The sequence below is a fragment of the Anarhichas minor genome, unplaced genomic scaffold (genome assembly GCF_050575085.1).
Source record: "Anarhichas minor isolate MPS153535 unplaced genomic scaffold, ASM5057508v1 ptg000073l, whole genome shotgun sequence".
NCBI classification, from domain to species: Eukaryota; Metazoa; Chordata; class Actinopteri; order Perciformes; family Anarhichadidae; genus Anarhichas; species Anarhichas minor.
The window spans coordinates 10063394-10079161 of NW_027466519.1; the positions used below are offsets into that span (position 1 = coordinate 10063394).

Here is a 15768-nt window from a genome sequence, read left to right on the forward strand (position 1 = left end):
GACTACAATGCAATAATCTATGTTGTCAAATGTATTGGTAATCTATACAAAATCCTGTACATACAAGGGCTTGACGATAAATCAATACCTTTGTTTTTACAAAGCCCTGTTGTTCAAATTAGGAATTTCAAGCAAACTTGAACTGAAAACAAACTAAATAATTCTTGCTGTATTTAAAAATGTAAAATCATTCTGGACCTTGACAGCAGTTGTTTGATTTAACATCATGTCTTTAACTCAAACAGAGAAGGATTCAATTATTCTATGTGATACATTGACACATCTTTCATATTGTTAGCATTTGTCTTGTTGTAAAAGTTAAGATATATTGAGGTTGATTCAATCTGTCAATATGAGACTACCGGGATTGAATGAAAAGCTCCTGATGAGTGCGAGTTACCGGGTCACAGTTAACTCTTTCATTCGTGGGTGTTTTATACTGCGTGCAGGTGGAGATTATAAAGTAGAAGATTCACCATGTGGGCCCTCCTGCTCCCCATCTCTGGCTTGACTGACTTTGATGATCTGCATGCGCAGGAGCTCAATCTTAGTGCGACTGTCCTGTAACATCTGCTGGGCTGTAGTCATCATCTTCCTGTCCTGGAAAATAAACGGGAGCTTAATGCATGTTGTCCAATGCAGATACATCAGAATAAAATGAGAGCAAGACTTGGTGGAAACAAAGTACTATGTGGTTGGACCGTGTATGGTCAATGTGGTAAATTGTGGCCAAATCAGCGGTGTCTATGATGTGAATTCCTGCATATTAAATGCTCATTTCCTGTAGTCCCAGTAACATATCCTTGAAGTGTACTGAAGTAGCATATCATTGGAAGTACAGCTCAGCCAAGACCACATCCATCTAGACTTCCTGTGTTTGAACGTTTTTGGAGGCGTGTCTCATCTTTCTCTCTTTCCTCTACTTCAGATGGACAATTGCTGAAGTCGATTTACAGTAACACTGGTGAGAGATGCTGTTATTTTGAATGCATTTGCATGATGTAACAGCAACAGAATCAGTGCACAGTGTCTTTTCTTTCTGCTTCTCTCTAAGGACAGTTTTGTATTTGGCACTAATAAACTTCATTCCTTTACAAACCTGCACTATTTACAGCTTCTCTGTGGTACAATAAAGACATCCTCAGTCCTCACCTGCATTGTTCATGGTTGAACACACAGACCTAAAGAACCAAGAACCAGCTTTCATGATATATAACTAATGATTTAAAATGATATAAAACTCAGTCTTTGTTGGCTTTATGTCATCACTTTGGCATGCCCTCACAACACACAGATCTCTGGATTCCCTTACATTTATTCACAATACTACCCTGTTTTATAAGAGTTTAGCAGAAGATATTTACAACATTTAAAACACATTGAAGAAAAACAATAAGAGGATGAAAAGAAGAAATAAATAGCAAGTAAGCCAGGATGGAATGAAAGCATGCTAAAGCATGCTCTACCCAGAGGAACAGCCCTGCCCTCTTGTTTCCCTCCGTTCACTCCTCTGTCCTGTCTCACACATCACACATGCTTTCTGCTGCTGTCAGCCATGTACCACATGAGTCAGTGTCACCTCCCTGCTACAGACAGACCATGGAAGAAAACCATCTCCATCAGCAAACTGACCAGCTGTGTGTGTGTTTAATGTGGGCCATACTGCACTGCACCTTGACTGAGCTGTTGCTGTAAGTCTGGATCATGTTCTCAGCGCCCTGTTTGACTTTGGTTTCCATGGTGAGCTGTTTCTTCAGGGTTCTGACCCGACTGGCCACTGGTGAGGTGACCTCTTCCCACGGACACGACTCTGCTGATAGGTTGTCCTCCTCCTCCTCCAAGCAGCCTGCATACAAATAACCATGGTGGGTCAGGCTTCAGAAATCTCAGGAAACTATTCTCTTTCATTTGAGAGGGTTCTATGACTTCTCTCAGTTACTCAGAGGGCATCCTGCTGTGATCGTCTCTTCTGGAGAGACACAATCATTTGACTTAACATTGAACACAGAAGACAAAACTTTGCCAGAGTTGGATATAAAAAAAAAAGAAGAAAGTCCACTGTTGATGTAACGTGGAATAATCTGTCACTCACAATCAGATAGAGAAGTAGTTTACATGAAACATAAAATTATATTATTCAAATTAGCAGCAGGTGCACAATGAGTTTGCTTGACTGCATTATTTGAATGTAGCTGCTTATTTACAAAGACCACATATGCAAATGAGTCCAGCTGCTGATTTGCATAAAGTGCAGCTCAATAAGACCAAATGCCTGTTTTGACATGTTACATACATCTGGAAAGTAATGGAGTGCAAAAGGAAGTGTTTTCTGCTGCTGAGTTTGGACTATTGGTTGAAGTGTTTCAGAGAGAAAGGCTGCTTATGTAAATGGTATGCTAAATGACTGTAATGTAATGGCCTGATGTCATCAGCTCAACGCAATTGACTTATGAAAAATCTATGTGCAAGATTTTTTGTAAAACATTTAAATGTATACACTTTTGGTGTGCTGAACAGAGAGCTGCTGTAAATGTATTTTACAGTATGCTGGATTGTTCCTTGCTGCTGTCACTGAAGTACTTTCATTGTCTCAACTATCAGAACTCTGTCTCACTGTTCCTCTGCTGCTGTGATCAGTCAATGGTGTTAAATCCAGTGCAGCATTTCCATTCCCTCCTCCCTTAATTTGTACCTCTTAATAGCAATGAATAAAGATTTAATTTATGCCTGAAATTCTTTGGTAAATGTCCACCTAAAGGTCTAAAGCCTGGTAATAAACATGCAGCCCAAAGTGGCTTCCCTCCACGGCCGTCTACAAAAAAAGCTCCTGGAGTGTCCAACCCAGACAGGGTTCATCCTCTGGAGAGTTCATCCTTCACAAACTTAAATATCCACCTCAAAATGAATAGAAATCTGCCCATTTGTTTTAAAAATACCACATCGGCCGACAGCAGTTACTAGAAGCAGAGGTTTGATGATTTAATAGTGAGTGTAGTTGAATAGTTTGTTTAGGTAAAGCTTATGGAATGAAACATGTAGGGTAGACGCCTTAAAGCTCATCTAATCCATCTTCAACAAACCAACAATATTGTCATAACATCTTTGAACCTTTGTTTATTGTTTCTTTTCATGTAATTTAAATGAGTCTTCTTATCTTATTGCTTACAATAACAAGAGCATGATCACAATTAGTGCTATTATTTCTTATTTTTCTGATTATTTATTTGAATACTTTATTAATACAAAAACAAATACATTGGAGAGAAACCTGGTTTATAAACAGCAGAGACCTAATAATCAAGGAACTTGTGTTAAATAAGAGGTTTTGATCTTTTGGTGGAAAGTGACTCAGATGATCTACGGTCACTTTTCTTTTAGGAGGACATTAGAGGAGTCTAGGCACAGTCACAATTGAATTGGTCAAGAGGACATTTAGACCACATGGAAGTCTGGAGTTCACCAAAGTGTTGGACAAAAGGACCGACTGAAGGGATGATAAGTACAAGTTGCCGTTTATCAAAATGCATTCCAGCAAATGATGTCTTTTAGTTACCTGTGGTGCAGTCCTTCTCGGTGGCCATGGACCTGGCATTAAGCTCCTGCAGGTCCCAGTGCAACTTCTCCAGCTTGCGGCTCGAGGCTTTGAGCTGGTCCTCCACATCGGCAGCGTTTTTGCGATTGGTGACGGCCCGCCGAAGTCTCTCAGCAGCCTCCTTGATCTTCAACTCTCGCTGGATCTCCTGCCTGAGCAGAGTACGGGCATCTTCCAAACGCTGCTGAAACTCTGGGTCTAGAATATCCTCATCCAGACCCTGCAGGCTGCCACTCTGAAGGACACACCACAGCTGCTTCAATGTCTGATCACTGCGGTTCATATTTATATCTCGTTATGATCACATATTACATTACATATTATGAAGAAATGTGGCCAGCTGTCTATATTGTTTCTAAAAAACCTGCTACGATCACTTATAATAGGGTCGAGCTGTCACACATGTCTCTCTGGTTGTTTTATGGAACACGCTCCTTAAACAAGATTTATGAATACATATGGATTTCAGGAGCTGAAATTCAAGTTGTTTGCAAACTGCTCCAGTAAACCCATCACCGACACAATGCCTCCCTCTTGTGGATACACGTCTGCTTAGCGGTCTACTCCAGTGGCAGCCCAGCCTTCTCACAGTGTCAGGACATCAGGTGCTGTGTCAAGATTGGGACTTAAACTTATTCTCGTTTTCATTAACAATTACATACGCAAGTCTGTTTTTCTTAAGTCATTTAGTCTTAAATGAAAAATCACAGATTAGGAGAGTCCAAAGGGACATCTTGAGTTCAGTTTTGCTAAACCAAAGGATGACATGCTGGAGCCCTGAAGCTCCGCCCCCTGCTGCACAGAGCACTGTGTGCTTGTTTATTCAAAATGCATTCATATTGAACGTGTTGTGTGTCCAAATAGCACCATATTTGATACTTTGGGTGGCCAGCAATACACCCACCAAGGGTGATCTGATGAACGGTTGTCGAGATATTCAAGGGACATGGTTTTTGTATTAATAAAGTATTCAAAGAAATAATCAAAAAAATAAGAAATAATAGCACTAATTGTGATCATGCTCTTGTTATTGTAAGCAATAAGAAGTTTAAATTACATGAAAAGAAACAATGAACAATAAACAAAGGTTCAAAGATGTTATGACAATATTGTTGGTTTGTTGAAGATGGATTAGATGAGCTTTAAGGCGTCTACCCTACATGTTTCATTCCATAAGCTTTACCTAAACAAACTATTCAACTACACTCACTATTAAATCATCAAACCTCTGCTGCTAGGACCTGCTGTAGGCCGAGCAGAGCTCCGAGGTGGCTGGGGCTTTCCGGTATCCATCTATTCCCATTGTCTCCTGTAGGACACTCCTCCTGCCAAACAAAACAAGTCCTGCACCTTCTCCTGGAAGTCTGCTGCTATGAAAACACAATCAACAGCATAGTGCCCAATCGATGGCACGCAGTTCTACATGTATTCATATTAAATAGGCTGACCCTGTGGAAATTGCACTTGTTATATTTATTTGTAAAATTCATTTTATAAATGATTTCTTATTTTCATACGATGTCGAATTATACTCAAACTCCTCAGCAGTTCATCTTCTTTTACCAACACCAACAAATATATTCAAAGTGTAAACCAACCTTTATTGAAATAAAGCATTTTAGTCAAATCACAACGTCACTATGCCGATTGTGGGAGAAGGCTCATGTCAAGCAGATAGCTGAGCTACTCCTACCATCTTTCCTTTTCTTAAAGACTGAGTGGTTTAAATAGTGAGCGACAGTGAAACATTAGTTAGAGGTAAGCAATGTATATGATAACCACAAAGACAAGAGGAACTATGAGGAGAGGCAAACAAGACGAACAGGAAATACCAGTGCGCATGTCTGTCAAAGTAGCACCTTGAGTTAGAACTTAACTTCGGCTAATACTAGCAGGCGTAATGTTGCCACCTAACGTCTCCATGACAATGTAACTTCATTTGACAAACCACACAATCTGTGGCATTCATTTTACCTGAGGTGTTAAACCTGACATGGTGGCCGTCAGTTGTCACACAGCGTCAACGTCTGCTCCAGCTGCCGGGTTCTTTGGGCCAGAGTGAATCGGTACAACTAACATAAGCCTCGGTAACCTGCCGGTGGCATGTAGAATTCAACGTCTGCTACGGCTGTTCACGGGCTCCATAGGGGTGTAGCTCCTCCTGCTCATAATGGAAACATCTCAATGGAAGTTTGAATTGACTTAAACTGGGGCTCGACGCAAAGCTGACGTCAGTCGACGGCGGCTGGATTGGTTGGCAGTCGATATGACAGAAACGCTGCAAGAACCAATCACATTCGAGTATTCAGTGCACCTGCAGAGGTAAACACATGATGCGTTCACGTAGCCTATGGTCTCCTCTCATGCTCGGCTTACTCAACTGATAGTTCTTCAATCATTCATGAAACCAAACACAATCTCCTCTTTAGAGAAAAGGAAAGCCGATTAAATGATTTCAATATGCGGCGTGCTGTTGTTGATGACTTGACATAAGTTAAGGTAGTTAATAAGTAGCAATCTGAGAACCATTAAATCCATATTTAACATGTGGTGAACTTTGACATGAAAACATATGCTCACAAAGGTTTATTTTCTATGTGATATGCTTTTAAGGAAACTGCAATGGACCATAAATGTCACGGTTAAATCGTATCACGGATTCTGGTCAGCACAAAAGATAAAAGTGAGCAAATATCGGCTTTTGAGTAAATAAAATGCATGCACTCACCGCCCAATCGGAGGGTAGCACACCCATGGCACACGCCCAATCGGCTGAAATAATGAAAATAAATCATCCGTTTTATTATCATTTAAAAGTACATATATAAAAACGTTTTTTCAAATTAAAACCTATAAAATGTAAAATCCAAAAATACATGTCTGTGGTCAGAACAACCTGGAGCTGAACATTCTTAAAACTGTTGAATGACAGTGTACTGCCCTCCATCACCAGCCTGAACAACACAGTGCTGTGAAAGCCTTCAGGTTTCACCATACCGGGACCTCAAGTGGACTTCCAACAGACAACATCCGTGGCCCAGCAGAGGAAGTTCAACCTACCTCAGAAGCTGCTGGTGCTTGGTGCCAACCTACCCTCCTCCATCCAGGACTCTTTCACCTGAACTAGGGCGCTTCATCATTGCGTCATGAGCTTTATCATCCTTTAATTGCCCAAAAAGCATTGTCATAAAGCATTAACCATTTACATTTCTAATATATGATTAGTTTATCCAAACAATGCCTATTTGGAAAAGTACGCAGACGTTTTAGGAGCTGTGAGGAGTTGCTGGCTGTGTTAACGTTTACCTTTGTTCAGCTTTGTTGTCCCTGTTTTTAGCCATGCATGCAACTACATGAAGGAAATATTGAGGGCAAGTAAATACCAAAGTCAAATTCCTTGTATGTGCTCACACTTACATTAAAACTGTATTTTGATTCTGAAAAGTAGTTGAATAGCTCCTGCACCGAAAATGGAAAATGCAATACTAGAAAAGGGAAGAATTGATGAAAGTTGTTTTAAAAAAAATAGCACATTGGCAGAGAGCTTTCAAATTGTTATCCAGAGTAAGTTTAGCTGACTGAACATATAGTTAAGGTAGATGGACGGACAAAGTGAACTAACGCGTCCATTGGACACCAACAGATTTGAATTGAATGCACTGCCTGTTACTTTAAGATGCCGTGTCGCACTCCAGCCAGCAGGGGGCAGTAGAGCGCTATACATGTGTTCACCGACCGAGCGCCACAGAGAGAAACAAGCGTGCGAAGCTGCGCTCATCCCTCCCTATCGTGGGCTCCAATACACGCACTCTATGTAAGGTGGAAGTAACTTTTATCCTCCAGAGAAGAGTTATAAACCACTCGGAATATACATCTGGTCAAAGGTGTCACGACAAACGATAACCATGTCGGCCTCATCGGCGAAAGTCAACAGAAAGGAGAATTCCAATCACGATGGAGCGGACGAGACCTCTGGTAACGTGAAGGAATGGCGGTTATCCTGTACAACGCCATTTTCATTTGTTTTTCGCAATTTTGTTATTTTTAGTGTAGTTTGTTGTGTTGTGTCAAATGGATTAATTTATGGACGAACGGCTTAATTTAGCTTTCCTACACATAACGTTACACATAAGGGGAATGTTGCGCAGGACTGTAATGTAAGGTAGCATGATAGCATAGGCTAACTATTTAGCCAGCGTGAGAGGTTAGCTAGACATTAGCAACTAACGTTAGTTCCCTTGAAGAAGGCCGGTACTTGCATCGCATAAGCTGCATTTAGCGTGATGTGCGTTTATTGTTCATGCAGATACTGTTCGGGGGTTTGTTGTCGGGAGGTATTGCTGAAACCGTGTGCAGCTATGCTCCTCCTCGCACTCGTTTGCAGCTGGAACTTCTATAGCGATTGTTTGCCAACATTATTAGCGAGTGCAACATTCACATGACGTTATGTCGTTTTCAATCGGCCAAGATGAGCCGAACACCGATGGCGTTAACGTGAGCGGTTCAGTTTACCGGACCATGCTTCCGAGCTTGGCTGTGGTGTGCGAGGTGGCCGCGGAGCAAAACGTCAACAAGCGCTTCTTCTTCTGTACGGTGGCTAGCATGTCGCTTTTAGGTGCTGTACGGAATGTTGTTATTCCTCCCACATGCTCAGGGAGTCTTTGGTGGAGCTCGCAGCGTGATAGCAGCAATGTGAAGCAGACAGCGTTTAGTAGCGAGACGCCGCTTAGCCTCGCATTCAAACCAGGCCGCCTTTAGCAGCAACAGGAAGCTCTAGAGGCAAGGGTCTCACACACACACACACACACACACACACACACACACACACACACACACACACACACACAACGCTCCACAGCTGGAGTCCCGCGTTATTTAACACTCTCTGCATGCAATGGAGTACTGATCGAGAATCTTTCAGCTGAAATCAACCACGTACTTTTTTAAATCTGCTGTAGGTTCACATCGAGAATATTAATCACCTTAATTTTTTTTCTGTTTTATTATTTGATTGATTTCATATTTATGACTTGTTTAAGCAAGGAAAGGCGTTTTTTCACAAAGTAAAGTTGAGGTCTTATAAAGCCTGGCTACATGTGCTGTGACGGTGAAGTTGTGACTAAATGAAATGGATCAAATAAAGATCCGTTGATCGAGTACATGCACAGTGAGTGAAGTGTCTAATCACTTATTATTGAACTAAGTAGCTTTAGGTCCTCTCAAACAGTGATGTTTGTGTATTTCATTTCATGGAGTTTTGTTCGCCAGAGGAAGGTATAACTTATTGTATGTCGCTTTGGATAAAAGCGTCTGCTAAATGACTGTAATGTAATAACCCTACTGATACCAGATGTTTCAGGCTGAACAGATCCAATGTAACTGCGCTGATTTGACATGTTGTAACATGACTTTGCATGACATGTACCTTTTTTAGTCCAAAGTCTTAAGTTAAAAGTGTTCTTTTTACTTTCAGAAAAAGAGCAACAGGAAGCAATTGAACACATCGACGAAGTACAGAATGAAATTGACAGGTGAGTGTGACTCTTGCTTATATGTAATGAAAGATGGACGCCCGGAGAAAGTTTTCTTATTAACATGAGTTATTTTTCTCTACAGACTGAACGAACAGGCCAGTGAAGAAATTTTAAAAGTAGAGCAGAAGTACAACAAATTACGCCAGCCCTTCTTTCAGAAGCGATCAGAACTCATAGCCAAAATCCCCAACTTCTGGGTTACAACATTTGTCAACCATCCACAAGGTAAACTATATTTTGTTATCATTTCATCTGTTTGTGTACACATGGTGACTCCAACCGAAATGATCAGCGGTGGCGTAAATGACCATTGTCCAAATGTGTTCCACTATGCTTTGATATTTGTCGTTAGCACAGAGGAAACGGTGTCTGTGCTTGGCCTCTAGTTTCAGCTCTTCTGGGCGAGGACGACGAGGAAGCACTTCACTACTTGTCGCGGGTGGAGGTCACGGAGTTTGAGGACATCAAGTCTGGATATAGAATAGATTTTGTGAGTTGTCAGCTTCACTTTGTAGTTGTACATTCTAAATGGCATACACTGATACAGATGTGTTTTCTTTTCTGTAGTACTTTGACGAGAACCCGTATTTTGAGAACAAAGCCCTCTCCAAGGAGTTTAATGTGAATGAGAGCGGAGATCCCGTTTCCAAATCAACTGAAATCAAATGGAAGGCTGGAAAGGTTTGTTTGCATTTGTCTGTGACCTGATTGTGATGTTATTTCTTTATTTATCACTACAAAATATGTAATTAATAATTATTTCACCTCAGTGCCACACTTGACAATGGTTACAATTATTATTCTCTTGTCAATATTATAACATTGAGTCCTCCCCAGGACCTGACGAAGCGTACGGGCCAGACACCAAACAAAGCGGGGAAGAAGAGGCAGCACGAGGAGCCAGAGAGCTTCTTCACCTGGTTTACCGATCACTCCGACGCAGGAGCTGACGAGCTGGGAGAAGTGATCAAGGACGACATCTGGCCTAATCCGCTGCAGTACTACTTGGTAGGCTTCGGCCCTTTACCGTGCTTTCCTCTAGTCTACAGAGCCTTCAGACACAAATCAGCACTGTGCTAAAACAAAGCAAGGTGGGGCGTGGTGCTTGAGGTACTGGTGACATGATGGCAGGATGAAGTCCAGATCCATACGTTTGAAGGCCCATCAGACATCAAACAGAGCTGGGTTTACAACTCTGGAAAGTTATTACAGTGACACTTAGTTAATTTTTTTGTAAACATTTGAAATTGTAAGTATTCCGCTATTAGTTCAGGGTCAAGGAAACGCCACACTGGGCTGATACTGCCCCTCCAGATGGGTGGGATTTAGTGGGTTCATGTGACATAAATAATACATATTTGGTTTGTTGTTTTTACATGAAACTTCAAATGAACCCTTTCAAAGATCAAAACTCTTACTCACGGTTGGCTTAATAGCTCTCTGGAGCTTTTCACATTTCCAGTCGTCATGTTGTGTCTACAGGACATCAAGTACAGTATCTGATATCATTTGAACCCTGTTCAACACGATGAGGAGCCTGACTGATATAAGGGCTGATCACAGAAGTATACCTAGCAGTCTACATTCATACACTTCATTACACTCTACATATAACAGCCCAAGGATCTTTATTACATGTTTGGTAGTTTAGTGTTAATATAAAACATCTGACTTCCAAACAGCAGGCTAACACTTCACTGCTTCTAAGCCAGGACCAAGTGGTTAATGTCTGAATCATCCCAAGGTCCCTGACATGGAGGATGAGGAAGGTGACGGCGATGATGATGACGACGAGGAAGAGGAGGGTCTGGAAGATATTGACGAGGGGGAGGAAGAGGAAGGTGAAGACGACGATGATGAGGATGGTGATGGAGAAGATGGAGAGGTACGGATACTGTAGATCTCTTGTTGTGATGAGACTGTAGAAGTCCCTAAAGATGTTCAACAGCTGACTGCAGTGATGAAGGAGGAACCAGTGTAACACAGTTTCCTTCTTTCAGGAGGATGCTGAGGATGATTAAACCCTTCAGCCAACACCTTCTCCCAATCACCCTACATCCCACAGGAGCAAAATATTTTGTTTGTTGTGTGTGTGTGTGTGGGGGGGGGGGTTGTGAAAAACAAAACAAAAACATCTTTTTCCCTGTGTGTTGTCAGCCCCTCCGTCCTCTTCCTCTGCAGGCACCTGTCCATAACGCCATGTCTAAAGACTAGCTCCACACACAGCAGGTCTACATTGGGTGTAGGTGGGAGGAGGAGGGGGGGGCTCTCCTGAAGTCTCACCCATCATTGTTAGTCTTCATCTCCCAAAGACATAAACAACTGTAGCATTCTGCACGTCATCCTACGTACATTTGAAATACGTACCATAGCAATTTCTCTGTAAAATATGACAGTTTCTGTTGTGAGTTGAATAAAGATGAAGCCATGGTGCAGTGATAGTCAGAGCATCCTGAGCCACCATATCTGTGGACAGATGTGTCTGCATAGATCTAGTGTGGCGAGGATGCTGTGGCTTATTAGAAGTTGCATTTCCCTTTGTGACTTGTACTAATTGAACTGATTGAAAGCACCAGCTTGTTCCTTTCAACTGATGTAAATGTTTTTGGTTCTACATGTATCTCGGTAAGACAGTTGCTCATTGTGCACACTTTAATGGGGGGGCTTTTACACCAAATTTGGACTTCTGTTAAATGAATTCTCCTGATCTTGTTTTTTCCAGACACCCACAACAAGGTTTGAAATGTACATTTTTTTTTTTTATAGAAACAACCTAACAGATCTAATTTTGAGCTTGAGCTAACATTTAGAGGAAAGTGTTTGTGTGGAGTCTGCAGTGTTTCTCCTGTGCACATTAAATCTAGTGTACCAGTTGCTTTGTTACAAGAAATAAATGTATACATGATGTTTGGAGTAGTTTGATTACATTTTGCCATTACAGTTACCCTGCTGTCATTAGGCCCAGAAGTTACACCGCAGATTACACTTTATGCAAGAATGTATTTATAGACCAATGATAAAACAGACACATGCACTTGTGGATATGTGGAGTTGTTTTTCGGCTTAGACAAGTTAGAATATGACCTTCTGACAAACAGCTGGAACAGCTCACTGTACTGTCTGCTGGATAACAATGAGCTCTGATCATATTGAGATGTCTTGTATTGGAGGCTGCTGGCTCTCTAATGTGACCATTGTTAATCATTACTGTTTAGATGTGTCCTGTTCTTAATTATAATGATCAGTTTGGGCTGACTCTGGTTTCAGATGAATATTGCTCTCCTTTTAAAATATAGGAGAGATATTTAAACACATGACACGGCTTTAACTTTTTTACTAAAGCCCCAAATGAACTGGTGGTGTTCCATTTTTGGGCTTAATGTTCATCATATTGTAGGGTTAGGTTGTTGGTATTCATACTTTGAGTTACCACCTACCTTCTCTTTAGGGTCTACTCAAAACACAGAGACCAGATAGAGGACATGACCACACAAATAACTGAACGCTATGAGAGCAATAAAATAAAACAGACTGATAAATAGAATGTTGTAATTCTACTTTGAGTTACTCGGTGTTAAGAACGGAAAACGAATTGCTGGACCGACAGCTTTACTGGATTAGAAGGTTCATTGGGCTAAAGAACTCCCACACGCGGGAGGCGTTCCTGCATGTTGACAGAATAAGGGATACTACTGTATGTCATTATGTAAGTAGATGTTACCATTCTGCACAACAGGAACACTGGCACACATGAGGGGGTGTTAGAGGAAACTGATCCAGAGCTTCAGTAAACTACCCACACGGTCTGACTTACCAACATTTCACCGTTCTCTTTATGGTCGATCACATAATTCCTCATAATCCAGGATGTATTTAAACTAGTAGCTCAACTTGATTTTGCAGTAGCTTGCTTGCTGGTTCAGCTTCATTTATATTTGCGCAGTGATTCAAGAAATGAACTTGTTTTATTGTTTGTGTAAACTACTACAAACAATTTGGGGCCCTAAAAAGTAAGTATTTAAACCTCCTTTGAGCAGCCCCGTCCCCTTTTCTTTCAATGCATTTGTCAGGCAGCCACCACCACACACTTGACCTTTCACCTTTGTGTAGCGCCTTCATGTGCAGAAGGGCCTGCGAGCTCCACCGTCAAAACCTAGAGTTTTACACAGGAGTGAATGTTATTGGTATCATATTTTGTTATAATTCCGTATCACATGTAAATTGTCAAGTGAATAATTAAACTACTGTTTCTCAGTGGCTTTATAAACCAAAGTGGATTTGTCAGAGCGCTTTACTGCAGTTCAACTTCTTCCAGTGTGCAGTGAGTGGTAGCTTGCTATGCTGGAGCTGCATGTCTTCCTGGTAATTCTGCTTAAAACGTCTCTTCAACTGCAAAATGAATAGTTCCCAATTAAAATAAGTTTTCATAAATCATCATAAGTCCCCTCTGAATTGTACAAGATGTTTTCTTAGTTGCCAGCACCATACCTTTTGAAAGTATTTTTATTATACCTAAACTGGGAGTGTACTTTTGCAATGCAGTGAAGTAAGTAAGTCAAATGTATTTATAAAGCGCTTCTCACAGACAAAAGTCACAAAGTGCTTAACAGAGCAGTGAAGCCCCTCTGATGGACACAGCTGGGTGAAATGAAGTGATGGAACTAAAGACTAGACAGCGGCATGCGGTGTCCCGTCTCTGTTTACCTATCCTTCAGTGTTGTACACATTTTTTGGGTCAAACAGGTCATGCAGCAGAGCCTCTAGACCAACTCCTGGTCCAGGGCTCAACACGAGCTCTGAGTCTCCTATGGTGTTTAGCTTATGGTTCAGCAGCAAAAACCTCATTAGAGAAGTTGGAGGAGGTGCAGGCTCAAGCTCTGACACTTTGTTGTGGTGCTTTCAGAACGTCCCCTGTGTCTGCTCTTCAGGTTGAGGTGGGTGAAATGCTTCTACAGGTAATGATGAACTACTGGGCAAATCTTCAAGAGCATTCTGAAGATCTTGATCAGCTACTTCTCCCATGTTGTGAGAGAAGATACAAACAGTACCGTTACCAGTTACACCACCCTGGCTGTTTCCATATGCGTCAATCCATTTTTATATTCTGGAACAAATGCAGATTCATAAGATTTTACCTGAAGGAGGACATCCCAACTATCCGAGAGGAGGACATCCCAACTATCCGAGAGGACACCCCAACTATCCGAGAGGAGGACACCCTAACTATCCTAGAGGAGGACATCCCAACTATCCGAGAGGAGGACATCCCAACTATCCGAGAGGAGGACACCCTAACTATCCGAGAGGACACCCCAACTATCCGAGAGGACACCCCAACTATCCGAGAGGACACCCCAACTATCCGAGAGGAGGACACCCTAACTATCCGAGAGGAGGACATCCCAACTATCCGAGAGGAGGACACCCTAACTATCTGAGAGGAAGACATCCCAACTATCCGAGAGGAGGACACCCCAACTATCCGAGAGGACACCCCAACTATCTGAGAGGAGGACATCCCAACTATCCGAGAGGAGGACACCCTAACTATCCGAGAGGAGGACATCCCAACTATCCGAGAGGAGGACACCCCAACTATCCGAGAGGACACCCCAACTATCCGAGAGGACACCCCAACTATCCGAGAGGAGGACACCCTAACTATCCGAGAGGAGGACACCCCAACTATCCGAGAGGAGGACACCCCAACTATCCGAGAGGAGGACACCCCAACTATCCGAGAGGAGGACACCCCAACTATCCGAGAGGAGGACACCCCAACTATCCTAGAGGAGGACACCCCAACTATCCGAGAGGAGGACATCCAAACTATCCGAGAGGAGGACACCCTAACTATCCGAGAGGAGGACATCCCAACTATCCGAGAGGAGGACACCCCAACTATCCGAGAGGACACCCCAACTATCCGAGAGGAGGACACCCCAACTATCCTAGAGGAGGACACCCCAACTATCCTAGAGGAGGACATCCCAACTATCCGAGAGGAGGACATCCCAACTATCCGAGAGGAGGACACCCTAACTATCCGAGATGAGGACATCCCAACTATCCGAGAGGAGGACACCCCAACTATCCGAGAGGACACCCCAACTATCCGAGAGGACACCCCAACTATCCGAGAGGAGGACACCCTAACTATCCGAGAGGAGGACACCCTAACTATCCGAGAGGAGGACACCCCAACTATCCGAGAGGAGGACACCCCAACTATCCTAGAGGAGGACACCCCAACTATCCGAGAGGAGGACACCCCAACTATCCGAGAGGAGGACATCCCAACTATCCGAGAGGAGGACACCCCAACTATCCGAGAGGAGGACATCCCAACTATCCGAGAGGAGGACATCCCAACTATCCGAGAGGAGGACATCCCAACTATCCGAGAGGAGGACACCCCAACTATCCGAGAGGAGGACACCCTAACTATCCGAGAGGAGGACATCCCAACTATCCGAGAGGAGGACACCCCAACTATCCGAGAGGACACCCCAACTATCCGAGAGGACACCCCAACTATCCGAGAGGAGGACACCCTAACTATCCGAGAGGAGGACACCCTAACTATCCGAGAGGAGGACACCCTAACTATCCTAGAGGAGGACATCCCAACTATCCGAGAGG

General features: G+C 42.7%; 2 protein-coding genes across 3 annotated transcripts in view; one reads left to right on the top strand and one right to left on the bottom strand.

Moving 5' to 3' along the window:
- The window catches only part of pkn3 (protein kinase N3), a 42186-nt gene extending 33853 nt beyond the window's left edge, over positions 1–8333 (bottom strand). The window contains exons 1-6 of one of the 2 annotated variants that reach the window (XM_076079432.1): positions 6653–8333; positions 6321–6364; positions 5567–5870; positions 3554–3827; positions 1674–1846; positions 477–600 (exon numbers count right to left, since the gene is read on the bottom strand). In XM_076079432.1, the coding sequence (XP_075935547.1) occupies positions 477–600; positions 1674–1846; positions 3554–3827; positions 5567–5587 (592 nt within the window). In that variant the 5' untranslated portion in view covers positions 5588–5870; positions 6321–6364; positions 6653–8333. The other variant, XM_076079433.1, reaches the window with a different exon arrangement.
- LOC142935226 (protein SET-like) lies at positions 7340–12033 on the top strand. The gene is made up of 8 exons (XM_076079440.1): positions 7340–7567; positions 9066–9123; positions 9209–9351; positions 9513–9616; positions 9694–9807; positions 9964–10134; positions 10871–11011; positions 11127–12033. The coding sequence occupies exons 1-8, from the start codon at positions 7498–7500 to the stop codon at positions 11145–11147; spliced, it is 822 nt and encodes a 273-aa protein (XP_075935555.1). The 5' UTR covers positions 7340–7497; the 3' UTR covers positions 11148–12033.
- Positions 12034–15768: the final 3735 nt, after the last annotated feature.

What these genes read in the sequence shown, in the direction of transcription:
- LOC142935226 (XM_076079440.1), top strand. Translation starts at nt 7,498, where the DNA reads ATGTCGGCCTCATCGGCGAAAGTCAACAGAAAGGAGAATTCCAATCAC. An exon ending in CTGGATATAGAATAGATTTT is followed by an intron (nt 9,617 to 9,693) that starts GTGAGTTGTCAG and finishes TCTTTTCTGTAG; the next exon opens with TACTTTGACGAGAACCCGTA. An exon ending in GTGATGGAGAAGATGGAGAG is followed by an intron (nt 11,012 to 11,126) that starts GTACGGATACTG and finishes TCCTTCTTTCAG; the next exon opens with GAGGATGCTGAGGATGATTA.